This window comes from Bactrocera dorsalis, chromosome 1 (assembly GCF_023373825.1).
Source record: "Bactrocera dorsalis isolate Fly_Bdor chromosome 1, ASM2337382v1, whole genome shotgun sequence".
In the NCBI taxonomy this organism is placed as follows: Eukaryota; Metazoa; Arthropoda; class Insecta; order Diptera; family Tephritidae; genus Bactrocera; species Bactrocera dorsalis.
This window is the reverse complement of record NC_064303.1, coordinates 106,939,080-106,958,368: the sequence shown is the minus strand read 5'-3', so window position 1 is coordinate 106,958,368 and position 19,289 is coordinate 106,939,080. Positions and strand designations below refer to the sequence as shown.

Sequence of the window (19,289 nt, the reverse complement as noted above, 5' to 3'; positions counted from 1 at the left end):
AGGCGAGATTTTTAATCGAATTTGTATTAAGATTGCAAGGCCATAACCCAACCCCAGCCACACTGCTGCAAGGCTTTTGCCAATCATTGATTTCTGAGCCAGCCAACGGCAGCAGCGTGCTTGCAACACCGTGCGTGGCAATGTGGCGTGCATGTCGCACGGCCGCCTGCTGGAGCGCTAAAGAATTTATGGCCCCCTATGGTTTTATCGACGCCTTTGCAACAAGGCGACCCCGGCCGGCCGGCCGGTGTGTTGCGACTGACTGCTGTGCTGCGTACACTTACTTGTATGTTGTTGTTTTTATTTATATATTGTTGTTGTGCTTATTTGTATATTGCTGTTGTTTTTATTCGTATATTTTTGTTGTTGATACGTTGCGCTTTAACTTTGTCGCCGTGCGTTTGCCAGAAAGCGCGTTCGCGGCGAAGGAGCAGAAGAAGACGCTCCAGCAGCCGCACTTGTTTTTATTCCTTCGGTGTAAATTCTTTTCGACAGATAACAATGACAACTCTCCAGCTGGTTGCCGCGTTGGCTCAGCATCTTTACGCGTTTTATCAACAATATTTTTAGGGATTTAAATTGTGAGCTCTTTTTGGTGTTTTTGTAAATTTCGATTTTATTCAATTCATTTTTCATGCTCACTCTTGATAAGGGTTGGAATTTTATTGTTTTTGTTGTTGTCAATTTTTTGTTGCAATTGCAGCAATATTCTCTTGTATTGCTTGCATGTTTTTATGACTCCTAACCTTTTGCTTGTGGCATGTTGCACACCTTTTCACTCATCGCAGTCATTGATAATCACTTAGCTGATAGCGTTGAGTAAGTGTGTATGAGTGGCGGACCTAATAGAATCTTTAAATATTTTTAGAATAAAACTTTAAGTGCGTACTCGCATTTTTTTCAATCACCTTTAGGTGTTTCGATTATATCAGAAGGCGCTATGGGAGTCGTGTGTTCTGTTCTGCTGCGGCAAGTTAAGTACAGAGAAAATAGTATAAGTATCTTGTGTATTGGACTGAAGATTATTGCAGATAAAATTTTAGCTAATAGAAATAGTTACGAAATTCAAGAAAAATTGCATTAATTTTAATTAGAGATTTAATTTATTTAATTAATAATATAAAATTTTTAGTTACTAAAATTAGGTATTTCAAGAAAAATTTTAAATTATTAATAAATTAATTTTAATTAACTAAATTAAACTTCTAATTAAAATAAATTAATTAAATTAAAATTAATTAATTAATTTTGTAAAAATTAATACTAATTAAATTAATTATATACTAAATAAATTATTAATTTTTTCGAAAACTTACCATATGTATGCCTGTAGATTGTCTTGATTGCCGATAAGAGGCCGAAATTTTCCATTTTGTGGTTTTGCCGAATCCCATTGCATTTCAATCACTTATTTTATTTATTTTAACACATAATTTCGTGGCATTATTTTATTAAAAAAACAACAGAAAAATACACACTATGCAATGCTCTGATACACTACCGACAAGTTAACCGATCTCTTTAAAATAATACAGATTGCGTAACATTAGCAATTAACGAATAAAAGTCCGACGAAAAACGACTGAAACGAATATATTCGCGACACAGAATGTAAGAACCCCGATTTTAAACAACTTTCTCAAAAAAAATTTACGAACTGAAAAAATCCGAACAACACAAATTTTTTTTCTAATTCGTATTATTTTTATATTATACTAGCTGACCCCGCAGCCGTTTTCCTGCGTGAAATTATATGTTTTGAAATAAAAAGAAAGTTGAATTTATATTGCGTTGAAAATCATTTATTTGCGATTTTTCTAATTTTTTTTTTAACGTAGCGCAGCTTGATGAAGAAAATTTTTTTTGGTTTCTTTTCTGGTGCGTAAATGTTCAGAGAACATGGGTTTTTGAACTCCCGTGAACACGCCACGTATATCTGGCGCGTTAAGTGAAAAACGCATTTCCAGATTTTATCCACACTCTTCCTAGCTACTATCCTTGTGTTCTGTTGATTGTCATTTCAAATGCATTTAACCGGGAAAAACCTGAATAGGTTTTGAACTGAAATGGCCAAAATCGTAGTTTGGGACATTTTAAAAGAATTCGTAGAATCAAAGCATTCCTGCCCCCCGGTATTCGATAGGGGTGGGCTGCCGTCACAACCAGTCGAGTTCCATTGCACAAGTTTTCGACGCATGAAGATTGCGAAGCATAATAATGACCGACTCTTTTTTGACCAACTTTTGAGACGCGAAATGATGCTGCGGCACTACCAAAGCGTCTCCAAAGAATTTAGAAATTCCACTGGATAATTAACGGACTTCGTTGTCATTGTCAAGACGATCGGAATTTTGCCTTTATTCCAATTCTTAGTGAATCAATGTGAAAATCTCAGCGGTAAAGGTAATTTTTTTTCGTTATACCCGTAATTGACGCGAAGTTGAAGGTCTATATGTCGAATGGAACCATCGCGAAAAGTGTGCGAACTTCAGTGGCATACGAAGTAGCTATCGAATCGTCCATCGTTTGATTACATTTATTATCACGTTCCAGCAGTTGTAATTGCTTGCATGCAAAGTTACACACACTCTACCGTTCACAGTGCGCAATGACTCAAATGAAATTAAACCACGTCGTTTTTCGCGTGGATTATGTAAATACGTCCTAAGGAATTAGTTGAGAACACACCTGGATGTCAATCTACTGGTTGACCTTGCTGTCTGCGTAACTATTTCTTCGACGATATATAATATCAAGGCATTTCCGAATAGAGCAAACGAATCACTGACGCAATTTGAGAAAAAACTCGTCAATGTCAATGTTGTTGGAAGTGTTTCCGCTGGCTGTACTGTATTCTCTGGGTTGAAAAACACTCTTTAGCCATTCTCCAAATGAACTGCGAACGCACGAAACACAGTCGAAAAAACGTTCATGAATTGCAAAACGTCAAAGATCCTACAAAGCCGCTTTATGCAGTTCACGTATCGACCGTATCGTTAAGACCAATAATTCGCATATTTTTGGTTTCATTGGTGACGTACTTACAAACGTATTTTATAGATTACACCAAACTGCCCAAAATACATAAACGATTGATATGAGATTTTTGAATGTGAATTAGACAATAAGTCGGCGAATATGGTTATGTTCCATGATGTTGTCGACTTCGATATTCACTACTCTAAGTTGCAATGGTAAATGTCCTGCAATTGTCGTTCTGATGAGTTCCCCCTCCCCGCGATAGAGTTGGATATCCGGTCATTTCCAGTTTGCGTTTCCGCAAAGAAAAAGCGAACGTGTGGATAGTGTTTTCGTGCATTTTATTGCAAGTGAGGATTGTGGTGTCCGTCAAGGCCATGCCCCAGTATTGTTTTTCATCGCTTCGTAGAATAATGGATCTTTGTCTGCATGAAGGAAATGTCCGCAGAAATGATTTCATCAATTTGATCTGGTTGTAACCACCATCCACCATTCAAAGAAGGAATGTCTGCGATGCGGCAAATCCTCTTTTATGCAACTCAACCGAGTTACATATCCAGCATCTGACTGCCACCATACTTTGTATATACATACGTATGCTTCAAAGCTAAAGTTCCATTTAAACATCGTAGCTGTGTTTGAAAAGTCTTGCTGTATTACGTGATGGCAAAAAGAACGCCGACCGGATATTAGCGCGATGTCTTCGTTGCTTCGTAACAAATTTCAATCTGTAATTTGATCACTTCTTTTTGAAACACACAAATAAAGTTTTTCACATGAATAAGTTTTCCAAATAATTTTTTCCCGGAATAAAAAGTAAGCGTACCACAAATTGAACGTTTGCAAATAATTTACAAATCAAAATATTTGAAAAACAAAACAAAAAAGAATTGTATGAAAAGTCACTTTGGGGAAAATTTCCAATTTTTTTTCGACTTTTCCTTATGAAAAAGTATATGGTTTTCTTTATATCTAACCCTTTCCAGATGCACAGCGAACAACTTCTGATTTCCATGAAGATTGGTGCCGTGCCGTTCTCGAGCGTTTAGCTGTTACGAAAAAACAAACAATCATTTTTATTACGGAAAAATGTACCATATGTATGTATGTATGTATATACAAAACTAAAAAAGTCTTGTAATGGGAAAAGAAAAAAGGTGCTGTTTTTAGGGGTTTTCCGGCAACTTTCGTAATTTTTTCTTACATAAGAACCTTCTCCTAATAATAACAAATACAACAAAAAAAAAAATCAGCCAAATCGGTTCAGCCGTTTATGAGTGATGAAATTACAAAGAAAGAGGCATTGATTTTTATATACATATATAGATTAATTATTAATATTTTTTTAATTTTTTAACTCACTCTTTTTTCGCTTTTATTACAAAGCTTTAGCAACCCAAATAGTGTTCACAGGGTGACCATGTAACTGTTTTCTTAGGTTATTGTTATCTTCCACTGAAAATATGAAACAAGATAATAAAAATTAACTACAAATTTTAAATAAATCAACTAATTTAATTTAAAAACTTTGTATGAAAAAGTCCTTAAGTATTCACTGAGGGCAAGTTACAAAGGAACCGAAGTGAGAGTACAAGTATAAAATTTTCTTTATACAAGAACTTGATTTTTATCATTCAGTTAATATTTCTGCTTTATATAATATTATATGATATAGTGGTCTGATCTACCATTTTATTTCAGATATTGTAGCGTTGCCATCGAAAATAACACCTTTCGAATTTCATGAAAATATTTCAAGAACAAAAATTTGTTCATACAAGTGCATTGAGAATGTTTAAAAAGGCTTACAGTGATTAAATTTTATCAAAAACACAAGCTTACGAATGTTCAAAGACTTCAAAGACGGTCGAGAGATCGTTGAAGACATGCCTCATACTGGGAGCCCTTCGATCTTCTTCTACTGATGAAAATATTAAAAAAGTGAACGAAAGGAAGGTGAAGCGCTGCTTGAAAATATTCAGGCATGTGTGAGAGATATGACAGGAGAGCTCAACATCTCTAGTGACTAGTCCATTGGAACGATTTTGCTGGGTATTTTGTGTATGAAAGCTTTCTTGCTTGAATCGTCCCGATAAAGCTGAACTTTTTTCAAAAAGAATACGATTGTGACCGAATTGAAAACCGGAAACGCATTTTTGGTTTCGTGTGATTGTTTTTTTTTGTTAACCAAACTGAAATTACCGCTGCGTGGTACCCGTTTCCAGTCGATCGTAGTGATAAAACAAAATACGCTGAAAGAGCTGAAGACCATCCGAAAAAGTGCTTATGAAAAGTGGATGTATGCATGCTATAGTGGTTTGATGCCGGCGGTTCCGATAAAAGAGCAACCTATATATATGGAAGAAGAGGCTGTGTGTAAAATTTCAAGGCGAAAGAACTGAGGGACTAGTCCGCGAATATACAAACAGACGGGCATGGATAAATCAACTGTGCACTTCGCGGTGATTAGAGTTACAAACTTCGTGGCAGACTTATTATATCCTGTTCTGGATATACAAATGCATCGTCTATTCAATTAAAAATAAAATTGACTCATCCTGTGTTCTACGCACTGGTAAATACATAGTAACTTCGTGTGTTACAATACTTTATAAAACTCAAAGAGATATTATGAAGGGACAAAACCATAAAAAGTACTCAAAATGATCGTTCAGTTTCGAAGAGTATCGAACACGAACTGCTTTTAGTGATTTTATAGCCCTCTAATACTACAACAGTGGAAACCCTTTTCTGATTATATCTTCAAAGAGGATGAAAATTTTCAGAATGGAAGGATTTGAAGCGTAGACTACTAGCTAGGACAAATAAATGTATATACGACATGGCCGGTCCGAAACCCTGCGCACAAGCAGGCCCGTAGCCAGCTTTTCATTTCGGGGAGGGCTGAAGTAAAAACATATATAAACTTTAAATTTTCTGTTTATTAAAAAAAAAAAAACAATATAAATTCATATCCATATTATTTAAATTATTTGGTAGTTGTAACTTAAATAAGTAATATTTTTCTTTTCTTCTTGTTTGCCATATCATTAATTACTTCATCTGGATCTATTTTAATATCCCAGTGCACTAGCAATAAACAGCAAAGTGCACTCAGCCGCTCATTGCCCATCACACTGCGTTGTAATAGTTTTTATTCTTTGTTTAGGTTGAAAGAAGTTCTTTCACCTTCAGCGGGTCGTCAATGGAAGAGTCTGATAATATTGTTAAGCAGTTAGGTGTGAATATTTTAAAATACGTTGCATCGGGGGGGGGGGGGCCAATGTTGCAGTAATTTCAACACTTCGATGGTTGGCATCTATTGATATAAGCTTGGCACACCACAATCCGATTACTCTGATTTGTAATGCTGTTCTTTGATCATTTGTCTCTCCCGAAGTAAATAGTTAAATTTTTTAATTTCTTCGGGCATTACCAATTGGCAGCCAAAACCTGGGAGTAGAATTTGAAATGTACGAGAGTATCATACCTCATTCAGCTAATAAACGTTCTGTCATGTTTTTGAATCAGAGCATCACACGCATTGGAACAAATAATTGTAACTATGAAGTGGCTCTTCAGGGCTTGTGCAAAGGTGGATTAGCACGAAGTAGTTTGACGCGAAAGTGTCAAAAAGATCTTTAGACATTTGTGGATGCTGTTTGGAAAAATATCGTTTGAAAAAACCATACCGCTGTCTTATATTATCTGGTGGACAGAGTTCTTATTAATTCTTTGGCTCGGTGTCATTGCTGATACAGAACATCCATAGATTTTTTCATTGGAGTTGTGCACAGACAGTGGTCAGCGGTTAAGCTGAACAATTGACTCACACAAGTACGAATAGACTAATGCAAAAAATCGCCTTTTCTCTACCGCTTGCTAAGAAAGCGCTGATGCTTTTTGTAGACGAAAATTGACCACAAAGCTTAATAATGCGTCATGCCTTTCTATAAACGCTTGTTTCACAAAGGCGAACAAGTCCGATCTTTTTTTTGCTTTATGGTGCGTGCTTCTGTATAACGTCTGGAAAAGATTGTGTTTGCATATTTGAATGGTTTTCTAAATAAATTTTGCTAATTTCCATTGACAATACAAGGCAGTGCTGCTACTGAAGGTAATGGCATAGTATTAGAAAAGCGTAAGGTTCAATCGGTGACTAGCGCAATGAAAACATATCGTGCTTTTGGATTTACATGTTTGTCTTATCCTGGTTTTGCAACTCCATTTAGAATGCCCTGATCAAGTTTTGCTGTCTCCGGTCATAGCCATCCCTCCTCCAAGACCCAACGTCAACTATCAAGATGAAGGATCTTGTACAACGCCTTAAGTAATGACTTTTGATAAGTTTCAGTCAACGTGCTAGTGTAGTTGTTGGTTTACGAGTTCTGTGGTGTTATGTATAGAGGTGTTGAATGTCTTTGAGGGTTGTGTTATAAGAGTTTCTAAAGATTCAGTCAGTGATAAATCTTTTTTATTTGCGATTTATTTCAAAAATTTCCTTATTTCGGGGGGGGCTTCAGCCCTCTAGCCCGCCCCCTGGCTACGTGCCTGCGCACAAGCCTGGGTAATGTTTCGCCTTCTTACCTTAGCTTGCCTTCGAGCGATTGTTTTTTGTCTATTCAGAGGATACTTGATCTAAGACCGCAAATTGTGAATCGTTTCTGGTACCTCCAAAATAAATGACACTCAGAGAACTTTTCTCACTTGCGTGAACTTCTACACGTGGCTCCATTCTCTTTGCTCTTCCATAAGAGTGTACAGCTGCTGGCATACGCCGATAATATTGTTATCACTCATACAACCGCGGCGTTGTTTCTGCTTTCTCCATCCTGCATAAGGAAAGGAATCAAATGGGTCTGGTAGTGAACAAGGGCAAGACGAAATATCTCCTGTCATCAAAGAAACAGTCAGAATAACTCTTCCCAAAAGATCAAGTCCTCTCTCGACAAACAAAGACAAATCTCTTCAAGTCACTCGTCATCCCCGTCCTGCTATATGTTGCAGAGGCATGGACGATGACAACATCTGATGAGTCGGCATTACAAGTTTTCGAGAGAAAAGTTCTACGGAAAATTTTTGGTCCTTGGCGCTTTAGGAACGGCGAATGCCGCAGTATGCGATAGCATTGACATAGTGACATAGCGAATTAAAAGACAACGGCTACGCCGGCTAAGTCATGTCGTCCGAATGAATGAAAACACTTCAACAGAGGAAGACCTCCATTCCCGTTGGAAAGATCAGGTGTAGAAGGACATCGCTAGACTTGGAATCTCCAATTGGTGCCAAACAGCGAAAAGGAAGAACGACTAGTGCGCTGCTGTTAACTCGGCTATAATCGGTGTAAGCGTTGTCTACGCAATTAAAAAAAGATGGAGTTTAGTTTGTTCGATTCAAGCTCCTTTGGAACCAAACTTGACTAAAGACTTCCTTGGAATTGACCGCGATTTTTATCAAGCCAAAGAATATCAAGTCGGCAACATTCCAAGAAATTATTTGAGACATTTTTCCTGCCGCCACAATAAAGCCTTAAGCACCAATCGAGCTCAATTTACTTCCCAATACAAATGAGTAATCTTTCAACAGAGTTGCGCAGTTTCAATGCGTGGAAATCATTTGAAATTCTCAGAAAAGCAACTAGGCCAATAAACTTGCGTATATTTTTGGCAATTTCCGTAAGCTTTTCGCTAACAAATGTTGGGGATGCGTCTAGCAAATACTATTTGCTTAGTAAACTGCAAGGCAAGTCAAAAACAGACAATTATTTCTGCGCTAATTCCAAAGCAACTAATTTGCAACATAAGTGCGAGCGCAGCAATAAGAATACGCGTGCAACAAAGCGTTACGAGTATGTACGCATAAAATGTTGCGTATGTGAATGTGTTTATGGTGGCATATAGGTGAAGCTGTTGCATTGCGGTGCTGTGTCGATAAGTGCCAAGGCGGACAAAAATAGTTGCCGCCTCGGAAAATGCGCGAGTAGAACAAAAATGTGAATACGTATGTATGCATGCAACGCATTTGTTGTTGGTGCACATCTGCAATTGTCAGCGTGTGACACACACACACAAATGTGAACGTCAATATGCCACGCAGCCAAGTGGCGTGACACAAAGCGCGCTACTTTGGGGCCTTATGAAGTGGAAGAATGCCTTCACTCGACTATGCCACAAAGCGCTCGACAGCCAACAACAACGACAACCATACGAGCGCCTAGGTGGACACATTTCGAGGCATTAGCGGCGCATCCACGCATTTGCGGTTTATTGTAATTGTCAGCTTATTTCGGCATTTCACAATATCCACCAACTCGATTTGCTCACTTTTCGCCGCCACAAATGTGGCATTTGCATTTCATTTGAATTAGCCGCATAAGCAGCGACGAAGAACAAATAATTTGCTGTTAACCGAAAAAATCGTGAATTAAAGGCAGAAAATTGTCGCTAAATTTGCGGCACGTCGACATTTTGGCGCATCTTCAATGCGCTGCGTGACTCACTCATGGCAGCCGGCTGTTGGCTGTTGGCAGCGGTCAGATTGTGTGTGGCAGCTATCGCCTGAGGAGTGTGTACACGTCACAGATTAGACAAGAAGACAGGGTATGTAGAAGCTTATGCGAAGTTAGTTAAGAAAAGGGATACTTCTGGTAATCAGGTAGAGGCTTTTGTCGTAGAAGATTTTGTGTAGGATGAAGAAATATATTTCTTGAGAATCGATTTTGTTAAGTTCTTGTCCTCCCATGTCTCTCGTATCTTTTAATTTTGAATTTAATCCTAATTGAAGCTTTTACGCAGTGATTCTCTCCGACTCTCGCTGACACTGGCTGGCTCTCAGCATCTCTCTGTGGTTCTTAGTGACTTTCATAGCTTTTCGATGACTCACATTTGCTCCTAAATTTTCTCACTTTTGATTTCACTGGCTCTAATCCATTTTTAATGGTTCTTACTGACTATCCTTAGCTCTCACAGACTATTATTAGCTATCCTCTGCATTAGTTGACTAATTACGACTCTCTTTGTGCGCAACGAACTCGGACCAGAAAGGGATTTTGCCATTGAAGATCATATTTGGGTGGAATTAGTATATTTCTAAGGATTCGATTTTTTCCATACTTCTCGTTTCCTTTAACTTCGGAATCAATCTAGATCAAAGTTTTTACTTAGTGGCTCTCTTCGGCTTTCACTAACTCTCTCTGTCTCTTAACAGCTTTCTTTGGCTTTTATTGGCTCTCAAGTATTCTCGATGGCTTACACCTGTTTTCAAAGGCTCTTACTTTTACTCTTACTGACTCTAACCAATTATTCACGGCTCTCACTGACTTTCCTCTACTCTCATTGACTTTCACTGGCTCTTCTCTACACTAGTTGCCTATTTACGACTCCTTTGGTCTGTTCCCACGACAGTTGGGTGCACGTAACATAAACGGACCCAGATTTAATCTAGTAAGGGCTTTTACTATTGAAGATTATATATGGAACGAGGTACTGTATTTCTTACGAATCAGTTTTATCGAATTTCTGATTTTCCATGTCTCTCGTCTCCTTTAATTTCGGAATTACCTAATCAAAGCTCTTACTTAGTGACTTTCTCTGGCTTTCACTGACTCTTGCTGCCTCTCAACAGCTCGTCGTGGCTTTTACTTCCTCTCAGCGATTCTCGACTGTTCATACTTGTTCTGAAAGGATCTTTACTTTACTTTCCCTGACTCTAACCAATTATTAATGACTCTCACTAACTCTCATCTCGTATCAATCATTATTCATAGCTTTCCCTGCACCTGTCAACTATTTATAACTCCCTTGGTTCGTTGCAGAGCCAGTCGGGTGTAAGATCAGCATTTTTATCCGACCAAACACCATCAAATCGGCAGCATTCCTTCAAATTAACGCAGAGGTGTTTCTTACCGCTATAATAATAACTTTAGTAACGGTATTTACCGGTTTCCCCGAGCTCCCATCGGCTTGCTACCCCAGCTCTCGTTAGCTCTAACTGATCCTCACTGGTCCTTCCTAGTTCTTGTTGGTTCAATAGTCAGCAGCTCTTCAGATATTTTCGAAAACATCCCAGATAAGAGTTACTAGAGTTTTTAAACTTCCGAAACATTCCCTAAGCTCTTAATTTTTCTCTCCTGTGCTTTCTACAAACTGACTCCGAAGTACCTCAGTGGTATTTTTTCCCATTTTCAAGCTGATTTCTGTTGGCCTTTGTATTTTTCATAGAAAAGACACTGATGCATGTGATGAACCAAAGCGAAAATCAGCTAGAAGCCAAGTTTTTGAGGTTAAACACTATAAACACCGCTCACCAAGAAAGCTAAAAGACTTTACATGTGCAATGATTTTTACATTAAGAAATTTGTTAAACAATACTTTATTAATAACTTTTAAGAAAAACTAATTTCTTAATAAAAATTACAAATATTTATGAAAAAAAATTGCGCAAACAAAAGATTAAAATGTGAAAAGTTTCTTTAAAATTCAACAGCAGGATTTCCGAGATTTATTATCCACTAGGAAATTGCTAAGCAAATACTTGAAATCACTCTTGCAACATCATTTCATTTTATTCGTTTGGATTTAATTCAAATAAATTACTTGAACACAAAACAGCTATATCTATATATACATACATCTATATATATACATATATATCTTTACATTTTGAACAATCTTCAAAAGTATGTGCATGTGTGTATATATTTCCAAATGCACTTAATGCATGCGACAATTTCACAGTTATCTCACTTACTTAAGTATTTCGAAATCTTTGTTGTGGAATTTTTAATTGCTCTAAACAAAATCACAAATCAAGTGTCGAGTCAACTGCTGATCCCAAAATAAATTCTCAGCCAGTGACGTTGAGTATTGTTCATAAATTAAATGAAACCAATTAAGTACAACGATAACAACAACAAGGATGACACAATTATAAGAAGCTTGCACAACAATTACATACAACTTAATGACAGATTTAGTGCGGTTAGGAAAGACAGAATGAAGAATTTTTAGAAAGGAGAAGAGTAGCTGTGGGCAACTTGGAGGGGAAAGGTTCAAAGGTCAATAAGGAAAGTATAATAAAATTAAATATTAAAATTATAATCGAACGGTACTGACATAAAGATCTTTGATATCTATGAAATAAGGGAACAAATGTTATATTATTTACAAAATCTGGAGATTTTTGTTTTTTTTGTAAATAATATAACATGGTTATGAGAGTCTGAAAAATCTTCGAAATATCAAGTCATGTTTAGATATGGTAGTCTATAGTATATCGAAATTCGAATAGTCATTTTAACTTCACCCAAGCCTAAGCCCCACTCATGGATGATTAAAAAAAATTTATCAAATAGAAATGGAACTGAAAAGTGGTAGGGACTGGAACAACTGAAGAACTTGAGGAAAGGATTGATAAATGGTCCAACAGTTCTAGAGACATAGTCTCCAAATAATGGATACCGTCTGCGAAATCAACCCTCTGGTCATTGGGATTCAGTCCAAAAAAAATTTAAATCTGGAGTCAGAAAAAATTCTTCGAGGTGCCGAGGTTACAAAAAGCTTGAAGAGAGCTAAGCATTAAAAAGACTGCGAACCTCTAGCTAAGCATTGTGGCTCTTGCAAGGCATCGATAGAGGAAAAAGTCCTGAACTGGTGAGGCCACTAAAAGCTCGAAGTGAGTTAGGTATTATGGCTATTGCAAGGGACCGGATCAAGAAAAAGACTCCAACTTCCCAATTCACTAAAGGAATCGACTGAGAAATAAGTTCTGGACTACCGCGCCCACTAAAAGTTCGAAGAGAGCTTGGTTTTATAGGTCTTGCAAGGGACCAACTCTTCACTAAATGATCGAAGAGAGCTGATCATAATGTCTTTTGCACGGGATCAACTGAACAGATTAGTAATGCGCCACAGCTTAAGGAACTTTAAAGGAACATTCAATTACGTCTTCATTGACTGACATGAAACACATTTACAGAAAAACAGACCTTCTTAGACGTGGCTTTTAAGGCTGTTCTATGGATATAATATTTTCATCCCAATAAAATAGGTCTGTTTTCGAAATCGATAGGGCTCTTTTCGAAAAAGTGAAAGACGTGGCAGCCATCTGCTTCGTGGTGAATAGAAATCATATGACTCACAAATCTATTGACAGTATATAGGTCTTCGCAGGTAATATAATTCCATGAAATCTATCTTCTAAGAAACAAGTCTTTGCGGAAGACAACTTTGTTCCGAAGTATGCTGTGTATTTGTGAGACGATGGTTCTGCTACATTATATTTCTTAGCTACTAAGGAGCTGATATTACACTAATATACGATCTATCCTCTCAAGCACAGCTCTTAAAGACTCAATTCCTATAATTTGACTCCCAAACTAGCATACCATTTCCGATTCATGTTCGTATTGAAGTGTTTTCTAAAGATTAAATATTTTCGACAGCCAGCAATCAACACAATCAATAAGCGGAGTGGCTGATGCGTAAAGGTGGAAGGTACATGAACATATCTACAGACGAATGTGCAAACATGCCACAAATCCACAATACTCAGGGAACAGAGATATATTTATATTGCAAAGGAAATAAAAAACTTAAAGAAGATAATGCCAACTCGTCACCGTCACCGCCACAGTCACATCGCCCTCAACTTGTACCGCAACATGGGCGCCGCTAATGACATTTTCTTAGCGGCAAATAACCAAAGTGAATGACTGGGCCGAGGGAATTCTTCAAATGCCGCACACACAAACTTTCCGCTCGCACTGAAAATACTTTGCTTTTCAATTTCATTTGAATACTTTGTGATCTCTGTGTGCGCTTTTTTAGATTTTTGTGATTTCTTTACTTTTTTCGCCTGAAGATCGTGTTCTTGCTGTTGTTATTACTGTTGGCTGCCGTTTGTCGACACAATTAGCTTTGGCAGCAAGCGCTGACACGAGAACTCGAAAGAGTCCAAAATAAATACACGCAAGTTGGCGTAAATATGTATCTAGAGGTATTAAGCATGTGGCGTGCTTGGCTGGGATCCACCGAAAGTGTTGAATAATGAGTTAATCTGTGTTGATTAAGTGCGCAACTGATTAACTTAATATTTTCTGCGCGTAATACTTATACATAAAGATTTATTATCTAGAGCGAAAAACTAATAGATCATTAATTTGTGGTGACTATTCGAGATGAATTTCGAATATGGTGAAAATTTTTGAAATTTTTTTCGAAGATTTTTATATTTCGGGTTTACTGGACTCTAAATTTGTGTTAATTGGTAGTAAGTATTGAGTTAAGTCCGAAATAGAAAACTGTTTCCACAAAATTCCCTTAAAATTGGAATGACTAAGGCTTAGTACATTACATTTACATTTTAACATTTTTCCACAAAGATTGATGTCTAACAATTCAAACCAGTGAAGAGTCCCTCAAAGTTACTCTTACCGATCCTTTGAATAAATCGCTGTGACAACTCGTTATTATCGACCTAAACAAGATGGCTTAAAAAAACGAAGCTAGAAGCCAAAAAATCAAACCTCTCCACTCAGGCTCTTAGATCAAGGCGGCGATACATTATTGGTAGGGCATTATTTCGAGAGAAGGAATTCTACATCAGATCTATATATCAACAACAGAGCTAGATCATATGGATGTGTGAAGGTGTGGGATCAAAGATGGACATTTTCCTAATCCGTACAGAAAGGTTAAAATTTTAATAGATTTCAGTTTTAGAAGTTGCTTCGAAAAAGACGATATGAAGCCTAAAGCTTTTAGACTCATTCTGAAGAAATCTATACATAGAAGTTGGCTTCAAACTTTTCAAATACCGGAAATGGCAAATGTCTAAAGTTCTATCTCTATAAGATCGAAATTGTGGCGGTAATGGAAGGAGCCAAGTGAGCTTCTGCTCTGACCAGCAAGTTCATAAACCTTATAATGGATAATGCTATGATTAAGGCTCTCCGTAGCTTCAATACCAAATATTCTGCGTTATGTTATACAAGCAGCCAATAACTAGACTCTCAGTGAGAAACTCGGTAAAAATCATCTTGCAATAGAATGAAATGAAAAGGGGACGAGTTACTCCGCTGGAGGGCAGCCGTGCAGGCAATTTTCTCAAACTGCGACAGACTATTCAAAGGTTGAGTAAAGTTCAATTTTTCGGATCGAACACTAGAGGAACACCTCAGGTCTTGGAACTTATTTTTTTTGGTAGTTTTGAAGGTGGACAGATCTTCTACTTCCAAGCAAAAGTGAACTAAGTAATATTGTAGGGGTCGTCACTGAGCGTCTAACCTTTAGATCTTATTTTCAGAATATTGGCTGAGTCGATTTGACAGAATGCAGAGCATGCTTGAAAGACGGTGAGATGGGGGAACATTATCAATGCGAATGCCCAGCTTTCGACCGTATTCCACAGCTCCAAACGTTCCTGCACTTTAAGATAACACAGGAGACATTGGCTGGGGAAAAGAATCAAGTCTTTTACCAATTCTACGGAATTGCTGGATAAAGCTAAATTGGGTTAACACGCGGGAGCACAATGGCCCTAATGATGGCTTAAGTTCGGCATTTGCAGTTTGGGGCTCGCGCGCCTACTCTTTTCAATCAATCAACTAAAGCCCTGTAGATCTCACACTTTGAGGCATTTAGATGAACTAGCAGTAATAAAAATAAAGTAACAAAGCGGACTTATGATGGGTTCATGGCAATTTGCTGATACAGGAGATCGAACTCTGCTGGTTTCACAAAAAGGACTGTCTTCAGCAGGCCAAATGTGATCGCCAGACAATGTGACGTTATATACGGCTCTGCAATTAAGCTCACAACTCTTTGAGGAAGAAAGATGTGGAGCAACTCATGATTTTACTCTTAGCTCCATTATCTTAAGCAGGTAGTGATGAACCGCCGAGTATATTTCTTTTTTGAGAAAAAATACCTAAAACATTCTACAAAACACCTGAGCGAAGGTTGAATATATAGATCGAATACGAAAAGGTCTTAAGATGCGTGATTATTATGTCCTTAAGCGTATCACATTTTAATTCCAGTCTAACCAGTAACACTTCTTCATCACTTTAATATATCTCCGATAATACGCATAAATGTCAGGCGTGAAGCGCGATAAATGTGATTCTCTCACAAGCCACACAAAGTGATTCTCACAGCCTTCAATTTCGAAGACAAACTAAAGCCTGGCTTACAAGCGTTATCAGCGCAGGTCTGTATGTAAGCGAACGGCTGAACGTCGACTAAATGCGTTGAATGCAAATCATTTATATTAAATTAACGCGAAATAGCTGCCCCGTGCACCGCAATCAATCTTCGCCACTGGTTGTGTACCTGCATTGTTGTTCTACACCGCTGACTGCCAGCCTCATTCTTCAGGTGTTTATTCAACTATTTATATAACGTTTATTTATTTAGTATTTTTTTCACATTTTTGTTTCATTCATTTTTGTGGACTCTGGCCGCTATCTTTATGCGCATATCAAATGAAAAATGCGGGATTATGTGAAATTTCCACATAATGAGACCACACCGCAGCTTTGCCTTACTTCTGGCTCGACTTCTCTCCACCACGAAGTATGAGCGCGCTCGCACTACGCACTGCCGGCATTCGCACTCTTGTCTGCTTTCATGTGCAGCGCGCGGTTTACCTTGCTTTCGGTGCGCGCGGCAACACGTTGGCCGACCCGTATTTAGATGCTTATCGGTGACACCTGAAAATGTTGAAATGTAATCCAGTCTGCTGTGTTTGAATGCCGCAAGCGTCAGCGTCAGCAGCAGCAGCAATGGCAAGAAAACACTGCGACTGACCGTCCGTCAGAACAACCGCTCCCAATGCTTGCAATCATAAACTGGGTCTGCGGGTTGTGTTGCCGCTACAAATGGTATACTCCTCGTCAACAGTATTACCGCCATCAGCGCCTGAGACGCTGTCAACAGCGTGTTGCCTGAAGAGATTTGCTCACCTCCACACACACACAATTAGCCGGTGTTTGGATTTTTATACCCAAGTAGAATTTAAATAACTGTAGATTTTAAAAGTGTTAACCTCAGCTGGGGTTAGGTTACGTTGGAGATACGAGTATAGGCTGAAGCCACGAAAAAAGACCTCACTTTGACTGCTAAAACACGCTTGTCCGTTGTGCTGTCCGGAACTCACAAATACGAATCAAAAAGACCGTCGCATATCGACGAAACGCCTAGAGTCTCCCAAAAATTTATTGGGGCGCCTAATATCTACTCCATTCAGCTCGCCGGTTTCGTTAAAAGTATGGCAACCGAGATTCTCTAACCTTACTCGAGCGAAATTTGGACAGTGGAGGAGAAAGTATCTAGATGTTTCCACGTCATCTTCCTCATTGCAACTTTGGCAAGTTGTGTCCTCTAAAAGCTGTAGCCTCACCGCGTTAGCGCTAATGGGACAGTGTCCAGTTAAGAAGTGCGTCTTTGCGGCGATGTGAGCCGTGCTACGAACTAGCAGCTACAGAAGGTTTTTGAATCCCAAAGTGCTGGTTGCTGTCTAACGCTTGCTGAGCTCGCTGGAAACCCATTGATCCAGCACTATAATGAGCTTATGGAAATTATGTGCCTCTTCTGACAAGCTCATCAGCTTTACAATTTCCTTTGCGATTCCTTAATGGTCAGGCAGCCAGACAAGTTTAATATGGAAGTAACTTGATGCTTCTGCTGGTGAGTTGCTGTACTTCTTGACTAGCTTTGATCTCACAGTCAGTGAGTTCAAGGCCTGTACAGCAGCTTTGCTATCTGAGTGGAGGCATATCTTCCTAAAAGAAGCTGCACTTCGACGGGTGCCACTTCAGCTTAAGAGACATTGCAATGATGTGGTAGCCTGAAACAAGAGTTGATTGAGAGCTTTCGATAGAAGACACCCCCGCCAACCTTACTCTTGAGCTTCGATGCATCCGAGAAAAGGCTCACTGCGTCTCTTCTCTTGACTTCGAGGACTATACAACAAAATCAGATAGGTCTTCTTGAACATTTCTAACGAATTGAGAAATGTGTCGGTAAAATTCTAAGCAAACACCCTCTGGATTAATGCCAGGACTTTGAGTAATAGATCCCTAAATACGGGCGCTTCCAAAACATGTGTCTTAAAGAAAGTTAGAACTTCAATCACCCCAATTCTTTTTATATGAATTCGATTCTGAGAAGCTTCACAAAGTTGTCTCAATACCAAGTACTCTATGTACTCCATAAAAGGTAGGTGTATTCATTTGGTGCATCCGCATTCAATCTCCCCTACTTTCTCCACGTTTTATTTATTTCTATTTCTTTTCCATTCAGTTTTTGAAATCCTACTCGTTTTGATAATACCAAACACATAGTATACCTGTGTTCTTGTGGGGTACTGTTTCGTTTTGATTGTTGTTTTCGTTTTTGTTTTTTATTATTGTTCTTTATTTATTTGCATTGTTTTGAAAATGCCGTTGCTTTTCAACTGCTCAACGACTCTATCCTAGTGCCGGCTTTTTTACTCTCTTTACACACTTTGCTTGACTTCCTTTTCCGTTACGCTTTTCTATTATATTCTTCCGTGAGTCGGTCTGTACGTGTGTTCCGTATGCCTATTGACCTAATTTATGAACTTGTCCGTGGCCTTTCTGTGCGGTAACATAATACGCGTACGAGTATCTGTTAATTTCATTTACAGGTCGGTTGACTCTCTTTATGGGCAGGCAGGCACAGGCCGGTAGTTAGTTATCGGATACTTTTCGAGTGATATTCATATCCATGCGTTGATTATACCATATTTCTCATGCTCTAAATAAATAGTCGAAGATGTAACCTGTCTGTTGCGCAGTTAGTGAGAGATCGTAGATAAGAGATTTATGAGCGAAATTGTTGACACAAGGAAATGCAATATTTTTTCAAGACTTTTCCCCATTCTTTGGAAAGGGCTATAAAATTTCGTTGTACTGGGTAATAAAAATTTGAATTTTATTAGCAATTATTTTATAATTAATTGTAGGTGTGTTCTTCAGTAGAGACATCTACATTAAACTTTATTAGTTTGGTGGCCGTGTTTGAAGCCTAAGTTAAAAGAGATAACGATTTCATCTGATTAGGTACGGATACATTTTCTCAAAATGTGGAGCAATGAAAATGAGAAGAAACTAGAAAACATTAAACCCACAACTGATCAAGGTAACAGTTAAGGGATTGTCGCATTTTAGTAAAGTCTAGCACCATCACCTATGTTTCTAGCTAAGTTAGGATCACAACCCTCAAAAGCATAAGAGATTGTTCGTCTGACTTCAGTCCTCAATGACACCCAAGAAAAATGTTATACAT

The 19,289-nt window shown here is 38.2% G+C and overlaps 1 protein-coding gene and 1 long non-coding RNA gene across 2 annotated transcripts in view; both read right to left on the bottom strand.

The window, feature by feature from the left end:
• The window catches only part of LOC105225098 (protein sax-3), a 183,761-nt gene extending 182,362 nt beyond the window's left edge, over positions 1-1,399 (bottom strand). Inside the window, exon 1 of the mRNA XM_049459942.1 lies at positions 1,317-1,399. Within this exon, the coding sequence (XP_049315899.1) occupies positions 1,317-1,371 (55 nt within the window). The 5' untranslated portion in view covers positions 1,372-1,399. The remainder of the gene's footprint in view (positions 1-1,316) is intronic.
• A 2,942-nt stretch (positions 1,400-4,341) lies between these two features.
• LOC125779274 (uncharacterized) overlaps positions 4,342-19,289 on the bottom strand; it is a 111,035-nt gene continuing 96,087 nt past the window's right edge. Inside the window, exon 3 of the long non-coding RNA XR_007423242.1 lies at positions 4,342-4,434. This is a non-coding gene — a long non-coding RNA (uncharacterized LOC125779274). The remainder of the gene's footprint in view (positions 4,435-19,289) is intronic.